General features: G+C 40.7%; 1 protein-coding gene across 2 annotated transcripts in view; it reads right to left on the bottom strand.

The window, feature by feature from the left end:
* Nucleotides 1–22,740, bottom strand: part of DNAAF9 (dynein axonemal assembly factor 9) — a 134,006-nt gene extending 111,266 nt beyond the window's left edge. For both annotated transcript variants that reach the window (XM_047745123.1, XM_047745124.1), the window contains exons 1-2: nt 22,287–22,740; nt 1,243–1,322 (exon numbers count right to left, since the gene is read on the bottom strand). In XM_047745123.1, the coding sequence (XP_047601079.1) occupies nt 1,243–1,322; nt 22,287–22,369 (163 nt within the window). In that variant the 5' untranslated portion in view covers nt 22,370–22,740. The remainder of the gene's footprint in view (nt 1–1,242; nt 1,323–22,286) is intronic.
* Nucleotides 22,741–24,028: the final 1,288 nt, after the last annotated feature.

The raw sequence follows: 24,028 nt of genomic DNA, 5'->3' as shown, positions 1-24,028 counted from the left end.
CCATCATCCAGCATCCCTCAGTTTGTTTCCTATGATTAAGAGTCTCATATTTTGTCTCCCTCTCTGATTTCATCTCGTTTTATTTTTCCCTCACTTCCCCTATGATCCTGTTTTGTTTCTTAGATTCCACATATGAGTGAGATATGATAACTGCTTTTCTCTGATTGACTTATTTCACTTAGCGTAATACCCTTTAGTTCTATCTACATCGCTGCAAATGACAAGATTTCATTTTTTAGGATGGCTGAGTTGTATTCCATTGGATATATATACCACATCTTCTTTATCCACTGTCGATGAACATCTGGGCTCTTTCCGTTGTTTGGTTATTACACCATAACTGGTTTTTATGGAAACCCACCAACCTCTGAGCTGAGTAGTGGAATCAGGATTCAAACCCAAAACCTGCCTAGCTCCAGAGCACATGTTTTTAACCACTCTGCACACTGCCTCTCACAAGCTGAAATGCAAGTGCTATTAAGTGAAAACACAAAATCATGCATATGTGAGGAAAGACAAACAAGAACCTAGCAGTGTTTTGTTTCTGGGAAGGAACTTGGGTGGTTGATGGACAAACCACCAGACGTAACAATTCCACTTCCATAACTCAATACTAAGGGTATAAATGAAAATGAGATAAAGAACATCAATCTGAAATGATGTTCAGAAAAATCTCCAAGATACACTGTCAAATGAAAATATGAAAATTTAAAAATTAGGCTAATGACAGTATGAATAAAATGTTCCCATTTGTGTTAAAAAAAAGATTCAATTGGCAATGCTATCTCTGGGGAGTGGAACTGGTTCCTGGGATGTTAGGAAGCTCTGTTCATTATCATTTGCATACTGTCTCAATTTTTAAATTACATGATGCATTTTCATAATAAAAACATTTAAAGAACAAATAAAGGCCCAGTTCTGCCACTCGCTGGTCCTGAGCAAGTCTGTTTCATGTTCTAGAGTTTCAGTCTCCTGCTCCGTAAAAAAGAGACAATACTGTTCCCTTGCAAGTCTGCTGTGAGGAGAAATAAGGTAACATGTACAAAGTACCTACCCTGTGGTACTGCCTCCTGCCTCCTTATCCCACTGATAGGTCACCTGACCTCATAGGAACAGCAACAGATTTCAAGGGAACAAGAGCTGGGAGAAGGATGCTAACTCAAGCTTATCTCACAATGATAGTATTATTAATATCTTCCTTGAACAGAAGCCAAGTTGCCCCATCTTGTTAAAAGCACTGACCTAGGATGCAGAGGATCCCATCAGGTTGAGACTTGCTGCTCTGGGTCAAGATGCTCTGAACCTTGCGGAGTCGGCTGCAGCTGCAACAAGAACAGAAATCAGCTCCTGAGTGTAGTACACGAAGGCATGAGGATGAGGAATGATGCTAGGGATGGAAAGTGGTCCTTGCCTGGTTTTGATATCAGAATATAAAATGAACTGGGAAGTACTCCCTTCTATTTTCTGGAAGAGATTATGCAGAATTTACCTGAAGCCTAAATCTGAACTGCTGATTACGAACTGGACAGTCTGTGGCTCAGTGGCTCAGTACAGAATGGAACCAAAGGCCCTCTCATGGTCAATGCTAGACAGGACTGGGACTCAGCAGCTGATCAGAAGTCTCTCCGGTGACTTCTCATTTTTGAGGATTATCAAAGAAGAGTTTCCACACTTACTTGCCCTAACTATGATCCCCCCATCAGTTTGCCAAAAGCAAAACTGAAAAATAAAAACCAAAAAATTGGTTTAAGGACCTAAGTGAAGTTCTGATTCATGATTACAACTACCCCCAGTTAAAGTATCAGTATTTGTTCCCGTTTCTGGGCAGGTTTATTCCTGTGGCCTTAGCGAATAGTCCCTCCTCCCAAACAAAGCATAAGGAAAGGCACTCCCAGACATTAATATCACTTCTAAGGATTTCATGCTCTTCACACCAACCCCTCCTCCTTCCCAGCAGTCCCGGAAAAAAGATGCTCAATTTCCTACTTAAGACTGATACTTCTGGGGCACCTGGGTGGCTCAGTGGGTTAAAGCCTCTGCCTTCGGCTCAGGTCATGATCTCAGGGTCCTGGGATCAAGCCCCGCATCATCAGATTCTCTGCTCAGCAGGGAGCCTGCTTCCCTTCCTCTCTCTCTGCCTGCCTCTCTGTCTACTTGTAATCTCTGTGAAATAAATAAATAAAATCTTTAAAAAAAAAAAAAGACTGATACTTTTGCTAGATCTCTCCCTGTCACCTCCACTATTCCCTCCCTAACACTCCTGTATTTAATTTTTTCCCTACAGTCAACATATCCCCAGCCTTACCCCAACATTATTAACTAAGATCCTCCACAAACTGACTACACTAACTGTTCCATCTATGACAATCAGACTTCATCCCCACCCCTTGCTGTATCTGTTCAATTACACTGCCCTATACTTAACCGAACAACAGTGCTCAGCCAAACAACATTATTTCTCTCCCCTGAAATCTTCGCCCCCACCCTCACGGACTCTTTCTGATGTTTCCACTCCCCCAAAAATCCATTTCGTGACTTATCACTGTCTTCCCTTACAATGTTCATATATACCACCTAACATCAAAACCAGAAGACAGTATTCCCAGAAAAGAAAGCTATAAACCAATATCCATCATGAATATAGCTCTAAAAACCCTTAATAAAATATTAGTAAATAAAATTCAACAACACAGAATAATTATACACAATGACCAAGAGGGGTTTACCCCAGTGATACAAGGCTGGTTCATTATTGGTAAATCAATCAATGTAATCTATCATATTAACAGGTTCAAGAAGAAAAAAAATTACACAACCATATAATTGATGCAGAAAAATCATTCGATAAAATTCAACACTTGGTCACAATAAAAACACTCAGAAAACTAGGAATTAAGATATTTAACACTGAAAGACTGAATGCTCTCGCCCTAAAAGGAGGAACAAGAAAAAAATGTCTGCTCTCATCACTCCTAATCAACGTGATAATGGAAGTTCTAGCTAATGCAATTAGGCAAGAAAAGGAAATAAAAGACATACATATTGAAAAGGAGGAAATAAAACCATCCTTATCTGCAGATGACACAACGGCCTATGTAGAGAATCTCTTGAAATCTACTAAAAAAATCCTAGAATAAGTGAGTTCAACAATGTTGCAAGGTCAACATATATAAATCAACTCTTTTTCTGTATCAAAGCAATGAACACATGGAAACCAAAATTAAAAACACAATGCCATTTAAATACAAATTTAACAAAACATACAGGATTTACATGCTAAAACTGTAAAATACTGATAAAGGAAATCAACGAAGGGGCACCGGGTAGCTCAGTTGGTTGAGCATCAGACTCTTGATTTCGACTCCAGTCACGATCTCAGGGTGGTGAGATAAAGCCCCACATCAAACTCCATGCTCTTTGTGCTTCAGCTTCTCTCCCTTTCCCTCCCTCTCTGCCCCTCTCTCCCTGCTCACATGTGCTCTTTCTCTCTCTCTAAATAAGTAAATAAAATCTTTTTTAAAAAGGAAATCAAAGAAGATCTAAGTAAATGAAGAGACACTGTCCATGGATTGGAAGACTCAAGATAGTATGGATGTCAATTCTCCCTAAATTGATGTAAAGGTTTAACACAATCCCTTCAAAATTCCAGCAAGATTTTCTGTAGATATAGATAAGATTAACCCAAAGCTTACATGGAAAGGCAAAGGAACTAGAATAGTTAAACATTTTTGGAAGAAGAAAAAATAGAGAGAGGAATCACTCTCATGTCAAGACTTACTATACAGCTAAAAGTACCCAAGACTGAGTGGTACTGATTGAAAGACAGACACATATATCAATGGAACAAAACAACTGCCAGAAATAGACCTACACAAATACAGCTAATTAATTTCTGATAAGGGTTCAAAAGCAATACAATGGAAGGATAGCCTTTTCAATAAATGGTGTTGGAGCAAATGATATCCACAGACAAAAACATGAACCTCAACCTAAATTTCGTACTTTATACAAAAATGAACTCAGGATAGGTCACAAATTTAAAATTTTGAATATGAAAATAAAAAAGCTTTAGTTTTTTTTTTTTTAAGATTTTATTTATTTATTTGACACAGAGAGAAAGCACAAGTAGGCAGATGGGCAGGCAGAGGGAGAGGGAGAAGCAGGGTCCCTGCCGAGCAGAGAGCCAGATGATGCGGGGCTCGATCCCAGGACTCTGGGATCATGACCTGAGCTGAAGACAGATGCTCAACCAACTGAGCCACCCAGGTGTCCCAAAACTATAAAATCTTTAGAAGATAACAAAAGAAAATCTTCAGAACTTAAAATTTAATGAAATTCTTAGACTTGATACCAATAGTATAATCCATGAAAGAAAAAAAATCAATAAACTGGATTTCATCAAAATTGTAAACTTTTGCTTTGTGAAAGACCCTGTTCAAAGAATGAGAAGACAAGCTACAGACTGGGAGAACATATTTATATCACATATCTGACAAAGTAGAATATATAAAGAACTCTTAAAACAACAGTAAAAAAATTAAAATCCAATTAGAAAATGGGTAAAAGGCATAAAGAAACATTTCTTCAAAGAGGATATGGAGATGGCAGATAAACACCTAAAAACATGTTCTACATCATTATCCATTAGGAAAATGCAAATTAAAACCACAACAAGATATCACTACACATCCATTAGAAAAGCTAAGGTAACAAACAGTGACAATACCAAAATATTAGGGAGGATTCAGAGAAACTGGATCATTCATATATTTCTAAAGGAAATTAAAGAAGACACCAATAATGGAAATACATCCATGTTCATGTACTGGAAGCCTTCATATTATTAAACTGTCAATACTACAGGAAGTGATCTCCAGATTCAGCATAATCCCTATCAAAATCCCAATGATTTTTTTTTTTGTAGAAATAAAAAAATCCATTCTAAAATTCATAAGAAATCTCAAGGGACCCAGAATTCCCAAAACCATAATGAAAAAGAAGGACAAAGCTGAAGGACACACTTCGTGATTACAACAGTAACTACAAAGCTATGGTAATCAAAACAGGGTGGTACTGGAACAAAGATAGACATTATGACCAATGGAATGGAACGGAGAGCTCGAAATAAACTCTTTTTGAGACTGGCTTATTTCACTCACTATAATATCCTCACAGTCAAATGATTTTTCATAAGGGCACCAAAACCATGCACTGAGAAAGGACAGTTGCTTTTTAAAAGATTTTATTTATTTGAAGAGAAAGAGAGCGAGAAAGAGCACACAAGCAGGGGGAGGGGCAGGCAGAGGGAGAGGGAGAAGCAACTCCCCAGCTCTCTCTGGGCTCCAGAGAGAGCCCAAAGTGGGGCTTGATCCCAGCACCCTGGTATCATGACCTGAGCTGAAGGCAGACACTTAACCAACTGCGCCCGCCACCCAGGCACCTGAAAGGACAATTTTTCAACAGATGGCTTTGGGAACACTGTATATCTAGATGAGGAAGAGTAAACTTGGATCCTTAACTTTACAACCATATATAAAATTAAACTCAAAAGAGAAAAAAGACCTAAATGTAAATCTGAAAGCATAAAACTTTTAGAAGACATATGGGAAAAGATCATGAAATGGATTTGGCAATGATATATTGCTAGACACCAAAAGCACAGGTAACAGAATAAAAAATACGCAACTTAGACTTTATCAAAATTAAAAACTTACGTTCACAGAAGAACACAATCAACAAAGTGAAAAGGCAAACCAAAGAATGAGAGGAGATATTTGTAAATCATGTATCTGGTAAGAGACTAATATCCAGAATATATAAAGCACTCTTATAATTCAACCATACAAACACACACACAAAAACCCATTCAAAATAGGCAAAATATAGAATACATATTTCTTTAAAGAAGATATATGAATGGGCAATAAGCACATGAAAAGACATTTAACATCACTAATCATGAGGGAAATGCAAATCAAAACAACAAAGAAATACTAATCCTACACAAATTAGGATAGCTACTACTAAAAAAAGAAAAAAAAAAGCAAGGATCAGGAGAAATAGGAATCTTTGAGCACTGCTGATGAGAATGTAAAACTGTAGCTGCTGTGGAAAACCGTATGGCAGTTCCTCAAAAAATTAAAAATAGAGGGGTAAAGGGAGGGAAAACTTTTAAAATAGAATTATTTTATAATCCAGAACTTCCACTTCTGGGGGTATATATATATATATATATATATTTAAAAAAAAAACCAAAAACCTGAAAACAAGGATTTGAAGAGACATTTGTATACCCATGCTCACAGCAGCATTATTTGCTGTAGTCTAAAGGTAGAAACAAGTATCACTGACATGAATAAACAAACAGTGGAATATACATACAGTGGAAGATTATTCAATTTTTTTAAAGATTTTATTTATTTATTTGACACACAGATACCACAAGTAGGCAGAGAGGCAGGCAGAGAGAGAGAGGAAGGGAAGCAGGCTCCTTGCTGAGCAGAGAGCCCCGATACAGGGCTCGATCCCAGGACCATGGGATCATGACCCGAGCTGAAGGCAGAGCTTTGAACCACTGAGCCACCCAGCCACCCCAAGATTATTCAATCTTAAAAGAAAGGAGATTCTGAAGCATGCTAAAAAAGATGGATGAACCTTGAAGACATTATAGTAAGTGAAAAATAAGCCATTCCCCAAAAGACAAATATCATATGATTCCATTTTTAGGAGATAACTACAATATTCAAATTTACAGAGACAGAAACTATAGTAGTGGTATTGGGCTGGGGGAAAGAAGTGGGGTTACTGTTTAATAGGTACAGAGTTTTATAGGATGAAAACGGTTCTGTGGGTGAATAGTGGGATTATAGCACAACAGTATGAATGTATGTAAAAAAATATATATTTAAAAAATGGTTAAGATCGTAAATTTTGTTACAGGTATTTCACCACAAATAAAAAAAACTTTAGGTTAAAAAAGTCAATGCCATGTTAAACATAAAGAACAAAGAGGGAGAACTCTTCTAATGTGAGAGAGTAAATAATAAAATGTAATGTAAAAACCTTAATTTAATTAAAAAAAAAAACAAAAACAGGGAAATATCCACGAGACATCTGGAAAAATGTGAGTATGAACTGGGTATTTGACGTTAGTAGGGGAATTACTGTTAATTTTCTTAAGTGAGATGTTAATTGTATTTATACCTAGAACGTTCTTTCTTTTTTTAAGCAGATACATGAGGAAGTACTTAGCTATGTCATGCTATCTGTAACTCACTTGGAAAGGGTTTAACAGAAAGCCAGAATGAGGAAAAGAAAAGAAAAGAAAGACAACACAAATGGCAAAACTGTTAAAAATTAAAAATTACAGACTCTAAGTGGTGGGTTATCAAATATTCACCGTACTACTCTTTCACCTTTTCTGTATTGTTTGAACATTTTCTTAATAAAAATCTGGGGTTGAAGGTAACGGTGGAGCAATTTAGGGTTTTAGAAGTGGCAGAACAGAAACTGCAAGAAGATCAGGATTAAAGTAAGAAACCTTCCCTGGGAAATGGTTATCTGCCCCTCTCCTCTCATGTTTACTACAAGATCAATCTTGCAATCATTCTCTGCACTAGAAATATTTTATCGAGTTGGTCCTTTGGCTCATTTCCTAACCCATATGAACAGCAGACAGACTGACTGCCAAGGTTACCAAGAGCTCTTTGGTTTTCAAACTAACCACCAGCCAGTGACAAAAAGCATGACCATGTCACGTGACCAGAAAACAAACAGCTCCCTCAACTGCTGCTGTGGAAAGCCAAGACAATACTGAGAATAGGAGCAAAAAGCATTTCTTTTCCACAAGTATCTTTGCCAAATAAAGTGGAAGCAGATAAAATATAGAAAGACCTTCCTTTTCCCAGAGTAAAACATTATCCTAATTAGTATCTCTTATTTTCTAGTCAAATGAATTACGGTAAATTCAGTTCTTTCCTTAAACATTTTCCTGCTTCCCAAATTTAATTCTTAACCAGAACATAACCTATTGTCACTGAACCATTAAACTTGTCACTTACTGAAATACTTACCTGTTTAAAAAAAAAAAACAAAAACACTAAGTATAGGGAAAACCACAATCACAGGTATTCCCAGCACCCAGAATTAGCCTCTATTAACATTTTGGCATACTAGCTTTTATTTACCTTGGTGCCACATGTAAAATATTTATTATCCTTTCTTTAATGAAAAAAATGGGATATTAAAATTGTCATTGTTCCTAACCCCCAGAGATCACCACTGAGTTTGTTGTATATCCACCAGTCTCTCTTTTTTTCAATAGAAACTTTCAAACATACACCACAACCAGCAAGAGCACTGCCCTCTATCTTGCGGGTTTACCTGGGCATGGCTAGCACATCCTAGGTAGACAGATGGCCTGAGTCACCATGGCTTTACAAAGTTCCTCTTTCAGAATACCTGTCGTCTAAGCAGACCCACTAATGTGGTTTATGTCAACTATGCTGCTTGTACACTATACTTTATTTCTGACTCTCCTTGGGTTCAGATTCAGAATCTACATATGATAGATAAAAAAGTGAAGAAGCCAAGACCTAAACAGAAGCAGTTCACCCAAAATCGTAAGGTTGAGTCAGGATTAGCAGCATCAAAATGTAAAACCACCAGATACCTTAACTCTGAACTTTTCCTTTCTGCTACACCTCACTGATGTCCTGACAATAAAGTTTGCCACAGACACAGTATTTCCGAATCCTAAACTGCCAGTCATCTCTGTTTTTCCCATCTTTCGTTTTATAATAGTTAATTCACTCCTCACTGCTTTTATAAGTTACTATATACACAGCTAGGTATATTTCTTGTTTATATTTCATTATCCTGGTTCCCTGGAAATGAAGGACAAAAAACCTGAAAATTTTATTTCTGCCAGTTTTTTTGTGTGTGACTTTTTTTTTTTTTTAAGATTTTATTTATTTATTTGACAGAGAGATCACAAGCAGGCAGAGAGGCAGGCAGAGAGAGAGGAGGAAGCAGGCTCCCTGCTGAGCAGAGAGCCCGATGCGGGGCTGGATCCCAGGACTCCGAGATCATGACCTGAGCCGAAGGCAGCAGCTTAACCCACTGAGCCACCCAGGCGCCCCTATTTTTGTGTGTGACTTTAACTTTTTTATTTTCAAAATTAAATAAGTATTGAATATATTGTCCTATACGCTTTATGTTTTGATTGTTTCACAAAGTGAATCCTCATACTAATCTGATTAACTTTATCATAGAAAACTGCTGTGAACAAATTGGTGTGAATCTCTCTGTAATGTTTAGTTTGGGTGAGTTTTCTGGGGGATTGGATTATTTTTACATAAAATCACAATCATTCAATACATAACTGCTCTGCAACATGTTTTCACTGAACATTATACCTTAAGACCTTTCCAAGTTAGTACACAGAACTCAACTGCATTTTTTAAAAGTGCCATACTATATTCTTTTGTTTTTATTTAACCAGCCACTCTGACTGAACATTCAGGATATTGTTTTCGTAATCGCAAATAATGCTTCAAAGAATAACTATATCCATCTTTGGCACTGTAAAAATTTCTGCAAGGGAGGGACCTAAAAAGTAGCACTGCCCAGTTAAGAAGTACCTGCATTTTAAATTTTGATAGATGTTGCCAAATTGTTTTCTTAAAACAGTCACCTACAGTATACCAGAGTACCTGTTTCCCCACAACTTTTTAAACTATGTGTTATCACTCTTCACCTAATTCTCATTATCATACTTTTTTAAAAAAGATTTTATTTATTTATTTGACAGAGAGGAAGAGATCATAAGTAGGCAGAGAGGCAGGCAGAGGGGGAGGGGGAAGCAGGCTCCCCACTGAGCAGAGACCCCGATGTGGGGCTTGATCCCAGGACCCTGAGATCATGACCTGAGCCGAAGGCAGAGGCTTGACCCACTGAGCCACCCAGGCGCCCCTCATTATCATACTTTTACATTTCTCCCTAATCACTAGGGAGACTGTCAAATGTTTATTGATCATCTATATTTCCTTTTCTGTGAATGCATATTCTTGTTCTTGACTCATTTTCTATTTAGTCATAGGAGGGGGTGTTCTGAATAATTTACATATTCCATATTTCAAAAGCCATATTTTGGCCATATGCTGCAAATATTTTCTTGAAACTGCTAGACTTTGTTTATGGTATCTTTTTCATGCAGGAGATGTCAAGTTTTATTTAACTAAATCTGCCTAACTCTATCTTTAGGCTTAGGAGTTTTAGGTCTTCCTTTTGTCTTCCCCACTCAGTATTATTAAAAAAAAAACAAAAACCGCCAATTATTTAATTTTGTGTGTGTGTGTTTTAAACATTTAGCTCTTTGTTCCTCTGGAAGTTGCTTTTTTACTTTTGTGAAGCAGGAATATAACTGTGTTATTTTATCCGAGAGAAAGCATGAGCTGGGGGAGGGGCAGAAAGAGCAGGAAGCCTGAAGCTACTTGATTGGAGGACCCTGAGACTTAAGCAGAAGGCAGATGCTTAACTGACTGGGCCACCCAGGTGACCCAAAATAACTATATTTTTCCTCCAAAATACAAATGACTGTTCCAAACCACAATCCTTTTCATCCTCTGATGTAGAAAGCCACTTTTAGCATATGCTAAATTATTATATAAAGCAGGATCCATATATTTGATCATTATTTGATCTAGTCTCTCAAAAATAGTATACTTAAAAAACAACCAAAATCATTACTTGAACTTTGCAATAAATGGGTTATTTTTATATCTTAAAGGGCGAGTTCTATCATTGTTTCAAAGATCATGGCTTTTATTGAACATTTTTTTTTAAGATTTTATTTATTCATAGAGAGGGACAGAGCACATGAGTGGAAGGAAGAGGCAAAGGAAAAGGGAGAAGCAGACTCCCCACTGAGGGGGGATACCAAAGTGGGCTCGATCTCATGACCTGAGCCAAAGGCAGACACTTAAAACCACTGGAGCCACTCAGGCACCCCTGAACATTTTGTCTTTCTTTCTTTGATCTTATTTATTTGTCAGAGAGAGCGCACGCTAGAGAGCACCAGCAGGGGGAGTGGCAGGCAGGGGGAGGAGCAGGCTCCCTGACAAGCAAGGAGGTTGATCAGGGACTTGATCCCAGAACTCTGGGATCATGATCAGAGCAGACGCTTAACCAACTGAGCCACCAGGGTTCCTGAACATTTTCTTTTTAAGAAGAATTATAAAATAAGTTTGTCAAGTACAGACAAATTCCCGTTGAGAATTTGTATTATAAGCATACTGAATCTGGACAGCATTGAGCTTCCCACTCAGGAACGTGATGCATCGCTCCTTCATTCCTCTCCTGTTTATGTCCTTCTGTCAAGTTTTATATTTTTATTTATGTAAGTTTTACATATTTCTTATCAGATTGACTCCTAGGTATTTTATAGTTTTTGTTCCCGTTTTGAATGTCATCTTGAATCCATTACCTATTTCAAACTATTTGATAAACCCAGTTCTAAGACTTTTATCTATTATCATAGTTTTCCAAGTAGTAAAACATAGTGGTTTTATCTCTTCAATATTTACAACTTTTATTCCAACTTATTAATTCATCACGTTTTTATTGAGGACCTACCATGTGTCAGGCACTGGTTTTTCAAGAGCTGGGGGGAGGACTTAGCAATTAGTAAAAGGGTAAAAACCCTTGCAATGAAAATAGGAGAATTTACATTTCATTTATTTTTTCACAAGTTACATTTTCTTTCTTACACAAAGCTTGAACTCACAACCCTGAGGTCAAGACCTGAGCTGAGGGGCGCCTGGGTAGCTCAGTGGGTTAAAGCCTCTGCCTTCGGCTCAGGTCATGATCCCAGCGTCCTGGGATCAAGCCCCCCATGGGGCTCGCTGCTCAGCAGGGAGCCTGCTTCCTCCACTCTGCCTGTCTCTCTGCCTACTTGTGATCTCTATCTGTCAAATAAATTTAAAAAAAAAAAAAAAACCTGAGCTGATATCAAGAGTCAGATGTTTAACCGACTGAGCCACTTAGGAGCCTCTAGGACTTACATTCTAATTGGGAAATGAGTGAAGGAGAAATAAAAATAAATAGGAAAAATACATTTATCATATGGTGGTAAGTGGAGGCTTGAGAGTCCTAAGAGGAGGGTGGGCTGCTGTTCTAAAGAGAGGTAGAGGAAAGGTTTGGCCCTGAAGGATGCCAGAGAGCAAGGTACACAGTAATTGCAAAGGTCCGGAAGCAGCAATGTTTACAGAAAGTGAGGAAGACAGTAGTAATAGGAGATAAAGGGGGAAAAAAAAGGTGGAAGCTGGATTAGAGTCTTGTCAAAGCTCATGATTTGAGATTTTTCTTGGAGTGTTTTGAAAATAAGGATGACTCATATGAGATGACTTATATTTTCGTAAGATCACTGTATTTACTGTATTGGAAACAGACCAAAGGGGGACAAGAGTAGAACCTAAGAGACCAATTAAGAGCCTACCACAAGAAGCAGATGATCATTTCTTTTGCTTATCATCTTTTTTTATTAAGTAGGCTCCATGCCCAGCATGGAGCCCAATGCAGGGCTTGAACTCATAACCCTGAATCAAGACCTGAGCTTAGATCAAGAGTCAAAACCTTAACTGAGGCACCCTGGCACCCCTCTTTTGTTTATCTTATTGTATTAGCTGAAACCTTATTATATTACTTGATTCAAATCAAGAATGAATATTAAGTTTTTAAATAGCAGACTGGGGGCATCTACTAGTGTGTTCATTTCATTGGTAGATTTTATTCATTTTTATTTATTTAGTTAGTTAGTTAGTTACCAGAGAGACAGAGAGTACACACACAAGCAGGGGAAGCAGCAGGCAGAGGGAGAAGCAAGCTGCCCACTGAGCAAGGAGCCTGATGTGGGACTTGCTCCCAGAACCCCTGGATCATGACCTGAGCCAAAGGCAGACATTTAACTGACACAGCCACCAGGCACCCCTCACTGGTAGATTTCCTAATGATAAACAACTTTCGCATTTCTGGGACAAATTCTACTTATGTATAAAGTTGTTTTCAGCATACTTCTAGATTCAATATACTATTGTTTTATTTAGAATTTTTGCACTTGTAGGGGCACCTGGGTGGCTCAGTGGGTTAAAGCCTCTGCCTTCAGCTCAGGTCATGATCCCAGGGTCCTGGGATCGAGCCCCACATCGGGCTCTCTGCTCAGCAGGGAGCCTGCTTTCTCCTCTCTCTCCCTGCCTGCCTCTCTGACTACTTGTCATCTCTATCACATAAATAAATGAAATCTTTAAAAAAACAAAAAGAATTTTTGCACTTGTAGTTCTCCTTGTCAAGTACCAGGATTATGCCAGCCTCAGAAGAAAGCAAGTGGCAAGTTTTCTGAGGTATATACTTAACTCAGCATGCTTTCCACTTCTACCTCCCTTGATAACAAACACTGTGCTCCTTCTTTGCCACAGTTTCCAATTTTGACTTACCCAGGAACAAGCCATGGTAAGGGGAGTCCTTACCAGGGATTTCCTCATTTTAGACCTAGAAGAAATGGCCTCAAGGGTCATAGTAATACACATAGAAAGAATGTGTATTTGGGGCTGTATGGATAGAGGCAACTATTATGATAGAAGAGTTTTGGTTCCAGTTCTGGAGGCCCCAGTTTCTACACCTCTTCCTGTAGGAAGGCTATCTCCCTATTATTCCTTCCAGTCACATAAGGCAATACATTCTTCTTACTTAAAACCTTTGAGTTGGATTTCTGTCATTTGCAATAGAAAGCATTCTTCTTAATAGAAAATCAATTCCAGGAAACATATCTATAACTTACTTTAAAAAGCTGTAAAAAGGAAATATCACAATATAGGATGGATTCATTGATAGAGGAATGAATATATAAGGCAAATATTAGCAAATATATTAAAAGTGGATAATCTACGTATGGATACACATGAATGCCACTGAAAATTCTTTCAATTTTCCTGTACTTATGAGCACTTTCATAATAAAATTCTGGGGGGAAAGTCAACTGTAAGAATAATACAAACAAGCCTTATAAGCATTAATTTAGGCTTCAGATACTAATTAAAAGGAGCTACTATAGGACTACTAGGGTTTAATAAACTTGGCCCTGGGTTAAAATGGCAATTATTTACACCCCTTGGGGGGTGTCTGGCTGCTCAGTCAGGGGAGTATGTGACTCTTGATCTCAGGGATTTGAGTTCAAGCCCCACATTGGGTGTAGAGATTACCTGAAAATAAAATCTTAAAAATAAAAAGACCAAAAAAAAAAAAAAAAACCAAAAACAACAACAAAAAAAAAACCCACTAGAAAAAACCTAGAGACTTGGAAGAAAGGCAAAAAGGCAAGATGTGTAGCAAGGCAGTAAATGTCACTGCCCACCAATGTCTTTGCTGGAGCAACAACTGGCAATCAAAAAAGCAATCCCAATGTTAGAACGTGGTTAACTACTGACTGTAACTGACTTAAACTGAAAGGACACATACATACACACACAAGATATGAATGAGAAATCACTAGCATCATTAAATACTTGATGACTTCAATTTTCTTCCAGCACTTTCTTTTTTTTTCCCCTCCCAGCACTTTCATGTTTCATGTAGCTCACCGGACCCATCAGTAATCTTAAGCAATATAACTTTCATTCCACATCATTACCACCCTGTGGGAGAGGCAATCAGCTACCTAATCCATATCCATTCTCCCCTTCTTTTTCATTCACAGTAGCCCAATTTTATTTGGGGCAGTAATGGCCCAGTTTCTCTGCTTCTAGAGCTGACCAATGAGACATGCAGGAGCCACCATGTGGAAGCTTCTGGAGAAACTCTCTGAAAAGAAAGAGCCCACTTAACTAGAAGAACCGTCCCTTCTCCTTCCCCTTGCCTGACAGACATTATAGCTGGAGTCTTCCAGCCATTTTGTGACCATGAAGCCATGGAATCCACTTGCTAAGAGCACAAAAATACACAGAAGAGGCCCAGTTCCCTCCCTGATGACTTCACACCAGGACTAGCCTGCTCTTAGATGGACATCTTTTGCAAGAAAAAATAAACACTTACATTAAGTCATTATCGTTAAGGATCTTTTACCAGCTGCCAAATGTAGCTCTTAACCAATAGGCCACCTAACCTAAAATGGGTAAAACTGGTGCCCAACTGCAGTTCAAGTCTACACATATTTCATGAACTGGGGTTTATAAGACACTCCACAAACTAAATTTAAGGACTTCAGAAAATGCTACCTATCACAAATGGAAATTGTTATCTGGAAGTCTATTCACAATGCCCTATATAACATCTTACTTTCCATTTTCTTCCTTTTCTCTGGCTTTCTCTGAGCATTTCCTCACACAATCTGCTCTTTGTAAAGTCAGTTTCACAAGTCTTCATTCAGAAAGCATCCACAATTACTCTCCCTCACTTCTTTGACTATTAAGTGCATGCCAAATATAAATGCAATGTGGGACCCTTGATTGGATCTTAGAGTAGAAAAAAGACGTTAGTGGGAAAACTGTGGAAATTCAAATAAATAGTCCAGAGTGCTAAAAGCCAAGTAAACAAAAGTTTACTTAATAAATTAAAGCACTACCGTTATTAATTTCTTAGTTTTGATAAATGCGCGTGGTTATATGTAAGATGTTAACATTAGAGTAAGCTAGAGGAAGGCTACACAGGAACACTCAACAGCATATCTGCAATTCATCTATAAATCTAAAATTGTTTATTTCAAAATAAGAAGTTGAAAACGAAAAGCATGCCAAATGAGCTGACTTTTCCTCAAACCAGGGCTCAAAATCACAGATAAAAGTTTTAAACACCCACACTGCAAACCCTTTTCCTTTTCCTTTTTTTAAACTTTCAGGGCAAAACAATAATTTAAGCTGTGTAACTCTCAAGTGGATCTGCATCTCATTTACTCCCTTCTCTAAAAATCAGAATATCACAGAAAAGCCCAAGAGCTTCATATGAAACATTTTTTAGATACCATACACTATAAATGCCACCATATTCAATAAATAAGAGTTCTCAGTACACAGTCATCTCAGACACAAGTGAAAAGGCAGATACTGAGACCTCTACCTCTGGGTCAGAAATAAGACCGTAAAAGCCTAACTAAGCAAACACTCTTTGCTTCTACAGGCACCACGCCAAGCATCCCTGGCCAGCATCTAAGCAAGTATACTGGAGGTAAAACTTTGTATTTTCATATATACAGTACTTTGCATTCTGAGTTTTCTTAAGGCAGAGACCATCTGTACAACAGCAATTATTATTTCTGTAGATCTGTAAAGCCAAAAGAGTGCCATAGGTATTGGCCACTGGCCATTAAGTATCACCTGAAGAGATAACTTGCCTCTGTGAGGCTCTACTGAAGTGTTCCTGTAGATCATCATTGTCATGAACCAATTCTCAACAACTAGCTCACATGTGATTTTTCGTTCTCTGAACACTTATGAAATTTAACATAGCCCACAGCTTCCCCTGTAACTATTCTCTATTCATTCAACAAATAATGAGTGCAAGCAATATTTCATAATAGCTTACAACAGCAGTTCATATTTAGTGAATGCTGTCTAGGTGCCAGACACTGATCTAAGTACCAGGGCAAGCAATGTGGGAAATGGCAATAAAAAATGGTCCCAGGCCTTTGGTAATTTCCAGGGGTAACAAAGAAAGCCCTTTCTTATGAGTCCCTTATCAAGGAAGAAACTCCACCTGTACATGGTATAGAGGATCCCCAGCACAGGAACCCCTTAGTCAGACTGTTTTGCTAGAGCACATCCTCCAGTGGCTTCTTAATAAAGGGTGCACGTAAGGTCAAACTTGGAGAACTAGCATGTGTGAAATATCTTTAAGCATCCCTCAAACCTGCTTGAGAGTATGGCTGGATATTGAATTCTGGGAAAGAATCCACTTCCTTCAGAAGGCATTGTTTCTCCATTATCTTCTAGTTTCCAGTCTTGCTACAATCCTATGATTCCTGACCCTATCTATTTGTAGCTATTCTTTTGACTCTATAGCACTCAAAAATTTCATGATCTACCTCAGCAAGGATATTTTTAAACTAGTTGTGCCGGACTACTGAAATGTCCTTTTGATCTGGAAACTCACATCCTTTGGTTTTGCGAAAAATCAATCAACCAACCATAATCAGTTTATTTGTTTATTTAACTTCTTGCTTTATTTTATTTTGGGTGAAATCTTCATGCCATCAAACAATAACCACCCGCCAGCCCTTCTTGTTACAAATACTACAAATCTCTGGGTCATTCAGTTCTCTACATTCCCTAAAGATTTTTAGCTTCTTGATCACTATCTCTTTTGCTATTATTACTTCTATCTTCATTCATAATTTCAGTAAGCACTAAGACAGGCAATCCTCCCACTATCCTTACCTCTCAGTTCCTTTATTCCAGTTTTCCAATGATGTCCTCTACCCTACTTGAGCCACTCCCTTCCACAGTATCCATCTCCAAACAGCTCAACAAAGCTGAAGGAAAATCATACAACCATGCTAACTGGGTCTCACCTTAAATTTATGACAACAAAGAGCAAATGGGTACTTGTAGCTGCCTGGCAATCCTAAAACATTTCTTTATTCAACTAATTTTCCCCAACTCTCTTGGATGGATTTTACACCTTCTTTCTTCTCAAACTTCTAACACCTTCTCTACTCTTCATTTTTAGCTGAAGATCTGCCTTCCTATTTAATGGCAAATACAGAAGTAAACAGAAGAGAATTTTCATTTTCTCCCACCACCAAGCTACCAACACACCAGCATTTGGGTCTATATACTCACCAGAGATGAACTGTCCATGCACCTATATAGTCTGAGGCTAATATATACATTTATGTCCTAGATCCAATTCCCTCTCAAACTGCTCAAGGACTTCACCCCTGCAATAGTCCCTTTCTTCTTTTAATAATCAATTTCCCTCTCCGTACTCCATCATTCCCATCAACCTTGTTTTAGGAAGGCTATAATGTCTGTCCACCTAAAAACAAAAGAACTCTAACACTTTAACCCTTCTAACCAGACCCGTTTCTCTGCTTTCTCTGATAGCCATAGCTGCATTATTCTCCTCTCTCTCATAGCCACAGCCTTACTGCTCTGCTCTTCAGTCCTTAAAACAACATCATTATGACTATCTATACTCACTGTCTTCAATTCTCCTCCTCTATTTTCTCTTGAACCCACTGCACCAAACCTGTTCTTGTCAAGGTCACCAATGACCTCTATATTACCAAATCTAATAGACTATTCATATTCCTCATCAGCCCACCAATGGAACTTATTATTTGGCTTCCCATGACTGTCCTGAATTCTTCTCCCATCTCAGAAGTAGGAAGCCACTTTTCATTAGAATTTGGAACTGTTACACTGTCTTTCCTAGACGGGATATCCCAGGGCTTGCATGTTAGTCTTCTCTATCTAATTTGTTCTCGGGATCTCTACCCAGTCTCAAAGATCTAAATAAAAATGTGAGAGACATCAGCACAATATTTCCGGTTCCAGTTTTTCTCCTGAACTCCAGATTAATATATCCAACTGCTTATCCAAGATCTCCATTTGGATATCTATTAGGCAACTCAAAATGAGTAAGGCCAAATCTGAACTCCCTTTCTCCACAAAAATGCTCTAAATCCAGTGTTCCCAGTATTAGTAAATGACAATTTCATTCTTCCAACAGTCAAACTCAAAATCGACTATACCTTCTTACATTATTATTACTTCAGCCCTATTTCTTCCTCAGTAGTTATTTCTCAACTCTTTGTATTATGATTGCACCTTTCTTGTCTCTTTCTACTTATAAAGGAGCTCTTTGAGGGCAATGGACTACCTTATTTGTCTCACAACACCTAGCCCAGTGTATGTTGGATTATTTGTATAAAGAGGAGTAAAATGGTGGGCGCCTGGGTGGCTCAGTGGGTTAAGCCTCTGCCTTCAGCTCAGGTCATGATCCCAGGGTCCTGGGATCAAGCCCCACATCGGGCTCTCTGCTCAGCAGGGAGCCTGCCTCCCTTCCTCTGAAGTAGGAAAACATAACGGGGGTACTCTTTAGGGATGTCAAGGAGAAAGGCTCTAGAGGAGAACTACTGTAGGGGAGATTTAGTACCAGTCAAGAGAGTTACTTGGTAAGAATTCCAAAATCTCAGTGCCTTGAAACAATGAAGGTTTACTAATTGCTCTACATGTCAAACATAAGTCACCTTGAAGTTTGCTCTGAGTCCCAGACTGATGGACTTGCCACCACCTGAAGCACTAAAAGACACCACAGTAAAGGGAAAGATAGTGGCAAATTATACACTGGAAGCTTTTACCATGAAGGAATACACATCATTCCTGAACACACTGATGGACCAAAAGCAACTCATAATGCCATACCCAGATTCAAGGGGGCAAGTATAATTGTACCACATGTCCAGGAGGCAGAAACCAAAAATAGCTGATGCGCAGCAGTAATGACTACCACATCCTGAAAAAGCAGCTTCTAGTTCTAAACAACAGCATTTTAACTCCCGATCTCTATTCCCCATCTGTGAAAATTAACTCCATTGCTAGAAGGGAAACACACACTTACAAAGTGCTATCTATGGGTCTTCAGGAATGCGACTTCACCAGTTATGCCTGCCTCTTTCATCACTCAGAGTCAGAGTGCTGCAAAGAATTCAAATATGGGTGACAGGAAAGTGCTGAGTCCATAACTGCCATTCAATGTCAAAAGTCAGGGAAAGGCTTGAATGGGTAAGAAAAGCATGTTCTGTTATGTAGAAGTAGGGTAAAGTAGGAGAACCTTGACTCAATTTCCTTTACCAAAGGTAAAACAGGCCTCGGGGTTCCGTGCACTATCCCTTGTCTGAAGACCAACAAGTTTCACTCAACCACTTGTTTTAAGATTCAGAGTTTATGATTAATAAAGTTATCTGGGGCGCCTGGGTGGCTCAGTGGGTTAAAGCCTCTGCCTTCGGCTCAGGTCAGGGTGTCAGGGTCCTGGGATCGAGCCCCGCATTGGGCTCTCTGCTCAGCGGGGAGCCTGTTCCCCCCCCCCATCTGCCTCTCTGCCTACTTGTGAACTCTCTCCCTCTCTCTGTCAAATAAATACATAAATAAATAAACCTTTAAAAAGTTATCCATCATTAATCTAACAACAAAACACTATTTAAAGAAAAAAAATGCTGTGCACTGCCATGTTCCTAGAAACAAGGATAGCAGCAGTTGTAGAGATGGAGTTCACTGGGAAGCTTTTTTCTCCTAAAATTTCAAGAACTCAAGATTCCTAAGCTCAAAATGATCTGGGATGAACCCCAAGTCTATACAGAGCTTAGATTTAATGGATGGCTGCTCCAAATTCTAAATATCCCATGCAAGGGTGCCTAGCTAGCTCAGACTGTAGAGCATGCAATTCTTGCTATTAGGGTCCTGAGTAGAAGCATACTTTAAAAAAAAAAAAGAAAGAAAGAAAGAAAAGAAAAGAAAAAAAAGAAGTACCCTGTGCGTTTTCTATTCTGTACAAAGTTCAAATACTTTCTAACAGTGAAAGTGGCTGCCAGAAATGTTAGGACAGATTGGAGATGGTTACCATAAGGAGTTAAACACTTAGAACACAAGGAATTCCCCTGAAGAGCAGAGCAGGAATTCAAACAATGTCACCTGCCAAATTGGAAGCAAATTAAGACTCCCAAATGCAACCACGGGTATCTAGCCCTATCTCTCCCAACCTTTATTCATTCAACAAACAGGGGTGGGGGAAGGAATGTCAGAAAGTAAGCAAAGGACAGGATTTTAAGATTTAGTTCTCGCTCTCCATGAATTTGTTCTCGTTAAAACAATATAAAAACAAAACAAAACAAAAAAACCAGACTGGCCAGCAAAAAGTTAAAAATAGGGCGCCTGGGTGGCTCAGTGGGTTAAGCCGCTGCCTTCGGCTCAGGTCATGATCTCAGGGTCCTGGGATCGAGTCCCGCATCGGGCTCTCTGCTCAGCAGGGAGCCTGCTCCCTCCTCTCTCTCCGCCTGCCTCTCTCTCTACTTGTGATCTCTCTCTGTCAAATAAATAAATAAAATCTTTTAAAAAAAAAAGTTAAAAATACAATTCCTTAAGTACCATAACAAGGATACAAGAAAAACCATTTTCACATATAAATTAACAACCTCCTTTCAAGGGAAAAACATATTTGCTTTGCTAAGCTACTAAAATAGAGAAAAAGCAAAACAAAATTTAAAAAACCCTCTTCTGGTTTAATGACAGTTTAGCAGATCCCAAAGCCCATTTCTCTCTCTCTCTCTTCTTTCTTCTCTCAACGATCTCTGCCACAAATGCTCCTTCATTCCAACCTCCACACTCTGCTGGCGGCCTCATAACAGCTCCATCGCAAACAATGCCCAGACTATCAAGGTCAGCCCCAAAGGCACCGGGAGCAGAAATCGGAAACGGGTCTTCCTATAACGAAAGGGGGTAGAGACCCTCCCCATTCTCACCCTCCCCATCATTAGGCACCCAGAGGCTCTGTCTCTAGCCTCAGGGGCTTAGGGTCTGCCAATTCCTCAGGGGCTTGGGGTCCGCCAATTTTGGGGGGTACTGGGCCTCTTTTTCCTATTCACCCAGTTAGTTTTCTCTCCTGCGCCTCCCCCAACCTGAGCTTCCTATTGTGGAATGAGGGAGCGTCGCGATGCAGGCTGGGGCATGGGGAGGTGGGGGAACCCGCAATAGTGAAGATGCTGTCAGCGTGTATGTATGTAGGGGCGGGAGGGGGGCACTCTTTAGGGATGCTGCTGTCAAGGAGAAAGGCTCTAGAGGAGAACTACTATAGGAGAGATTTAGGTAAGCCTTTTCTGGGGAAACCCATTCAAGGGTTCTACCCAAAGGAGCTACTGTGTGTGTTGGGGGCGGGGGGTTCTCCACAAACAGCCGTTTCTGGGGGAAATATTCTAAGAGAAAGGCAAGTGAGTTACTCATAGAGAACCCACTGCAGAGGTTCTCCACAGGGGAACCTTTCCTGGGGGAAACCTACAGGGACGGGGATGTCATAGCAGGGGGTCTCCACGGAGGAGCCGCTGTGGGGCTGTCTACGGGGGAGCCATTGTGGGAGCCGCTACACAGGGCGCATTTCCTGGGAAAACGTCCCCAGGCAGCCGTTTAGGGAAAACCGTCTGCAAAGAAGCCATGTCGGACCACGCCCTGCGGCGGGAGGCGCCGCCGGACCCCCATAGCCCGCAACCCCCGGCCCGGCCGCTCCTCTATGGCCTCGGCCCCGCGTACCTGACTGAGGGCGACCCGCGGCCGGGGCCGCCGGGGGACCGCGCGCGGGGCAGCCCCAGCCGGTGCGGGGGGTACACGTCCATGGCGGCGAGCGGCGGAGAAAGACGCTGCCGCTGCGAGGGTCGCTCAGGCCCGCCGGCTTGCTCCAGGCCCGCTGCGGCCGGGCGGGGCGGCGGGGCGTGCCGGGTGGGCGGGGGGCGCGGCGCGCGGGGGCACGTCGGGGGCGGGGGCGGGGCCGGACGCGCGCAAGGATGGCCGAGGGGGCGTCGGCACGCGTTGGGATGGGAGTGGGCGCACCGCCGCAGGGCCGCGCCCTCCTTAAGCTGCGAGGCAGCCCAGCAGGACGTTGGGAGCGCGGGTCACTAGGATGCGGGCTCCCACGCCGCGGCTCTGCACTGTCCTCAGGCCCCGCATCATGGAGTGGGGCTCTCTGCTGCGCCCCCAGCCACGCACGCGGACGCGCCCGGGGGCGGGGCCTGAGTTTGCCCCGCCCCGCTCTGCCGGCTTCGGCCTCCAGCAAAGGCTTCCGCTGCGGCACCCAGGTCCCGGAGCATCGCAGGAACCTGAACCCCTCCCACGTTCCAGGCTCGCTTCCCTAGGTCTCCCAGGCGAGGGCCTCAGTGCTCATCCTTCACCCACTGCTAATCAACTGCGCACCCTCCCTTCAAACGTCCAGCTGATTGCTAGCCGACCTCAGGATAGCGGAACGCGCACACACAAGCGCAGGGAATGGGCGTCAGGGGCCCATAGGTTCCCAGGGGATCCTTGCCCTTTACCGTTCAGATCCTGGCTGGACCTGTTTCATACTCCAGGGTCTTGTACAAGAAACCTAATCCCACCGAGACTGTGTAAAACGGGGGAAATCCTTAATTGTTAGGGTTATCAGGAATTTCACTTACGCAGGACGCGTTTTTTGTATAGTATCCCGTACTTTGTCAGGATGCCTTACATGCCTGTACTGATCTTTTTGCAATCCATTACAAAAATTTTAGAGTTCTTTTTCCGCCGAGGCAATGTGAGCTTAAATCACTTAAATGGCAACAGCTGAAATATCCTACTTCCGCAACAAAAAAGATCTGAATAATCCCTGTGTTCTTCCATAGGTTTAGCTGAGGGAAGACCAAAAGAAAGGACTAAAAATTAAAAGTACTTATTATTCATATTCAAAAAAAGGACTTTTCTTGGCTCAAGTTGCAAGCAGTGAACAAGTAACCACCACTGTTTAGAGATAACTTCGCATCAAAACACAGGCTCTGAAAATCAGCCAATCAGCGACAGCTTCACTCCAGTGGCTCTGCTTCTGAAAATCAGCCAGTCAACAACAGCTTCACTCCAGTAACTGCGCTTCTGAAAAGTTAGTAAATCGATGACAGCCCCCAAGGTTCTGAAAGTCAGCCAATCATTGACAGCTCCACGCTTTTAGACAACAGCCAATCCGCAAGTGCCTCGCTCCGATGACGGGACTTCAGAAGTTAGCTGGGTCTTCAGCTGCCTTGGTGACCACACTAACAGAGCTGGAAGTCGTCGATAGGGACCTGGGTCCTCCCGTTTCTGAAATACCTTCAATCTCCCAACGCAGGACTTCCCAAAACATGTATAAGATCAGTTTTGTTGAGAGTGGCTGTGGACTGTACTTGCAAGTACAGCTCTTCTTCTTCTTCTTTTTTTTTTTTTTTTAAAGATTTTATTTATTTATTTGTCAGAGAGAGAGGGAGAGAGAGCGAGCACAGGCAGACAGAAGG

Source organism: Lutra lutra, chromosome 9 (genome assembly GCF_902655055.1).
Source record: "Lutra lutra chromosome 9, mLutLut1.2, whole genome shotgun sequence".
Taxonomy (NCBI): domain Eukaryota; kingdom Metazoa; phylum Chordata; class Mammalia; order Carnivora; family Mustelidae; genus Lutra; species Lutra lutra.
This window is presented reverse-complemented; position numbering and strand designations above follow the sequence as displayed.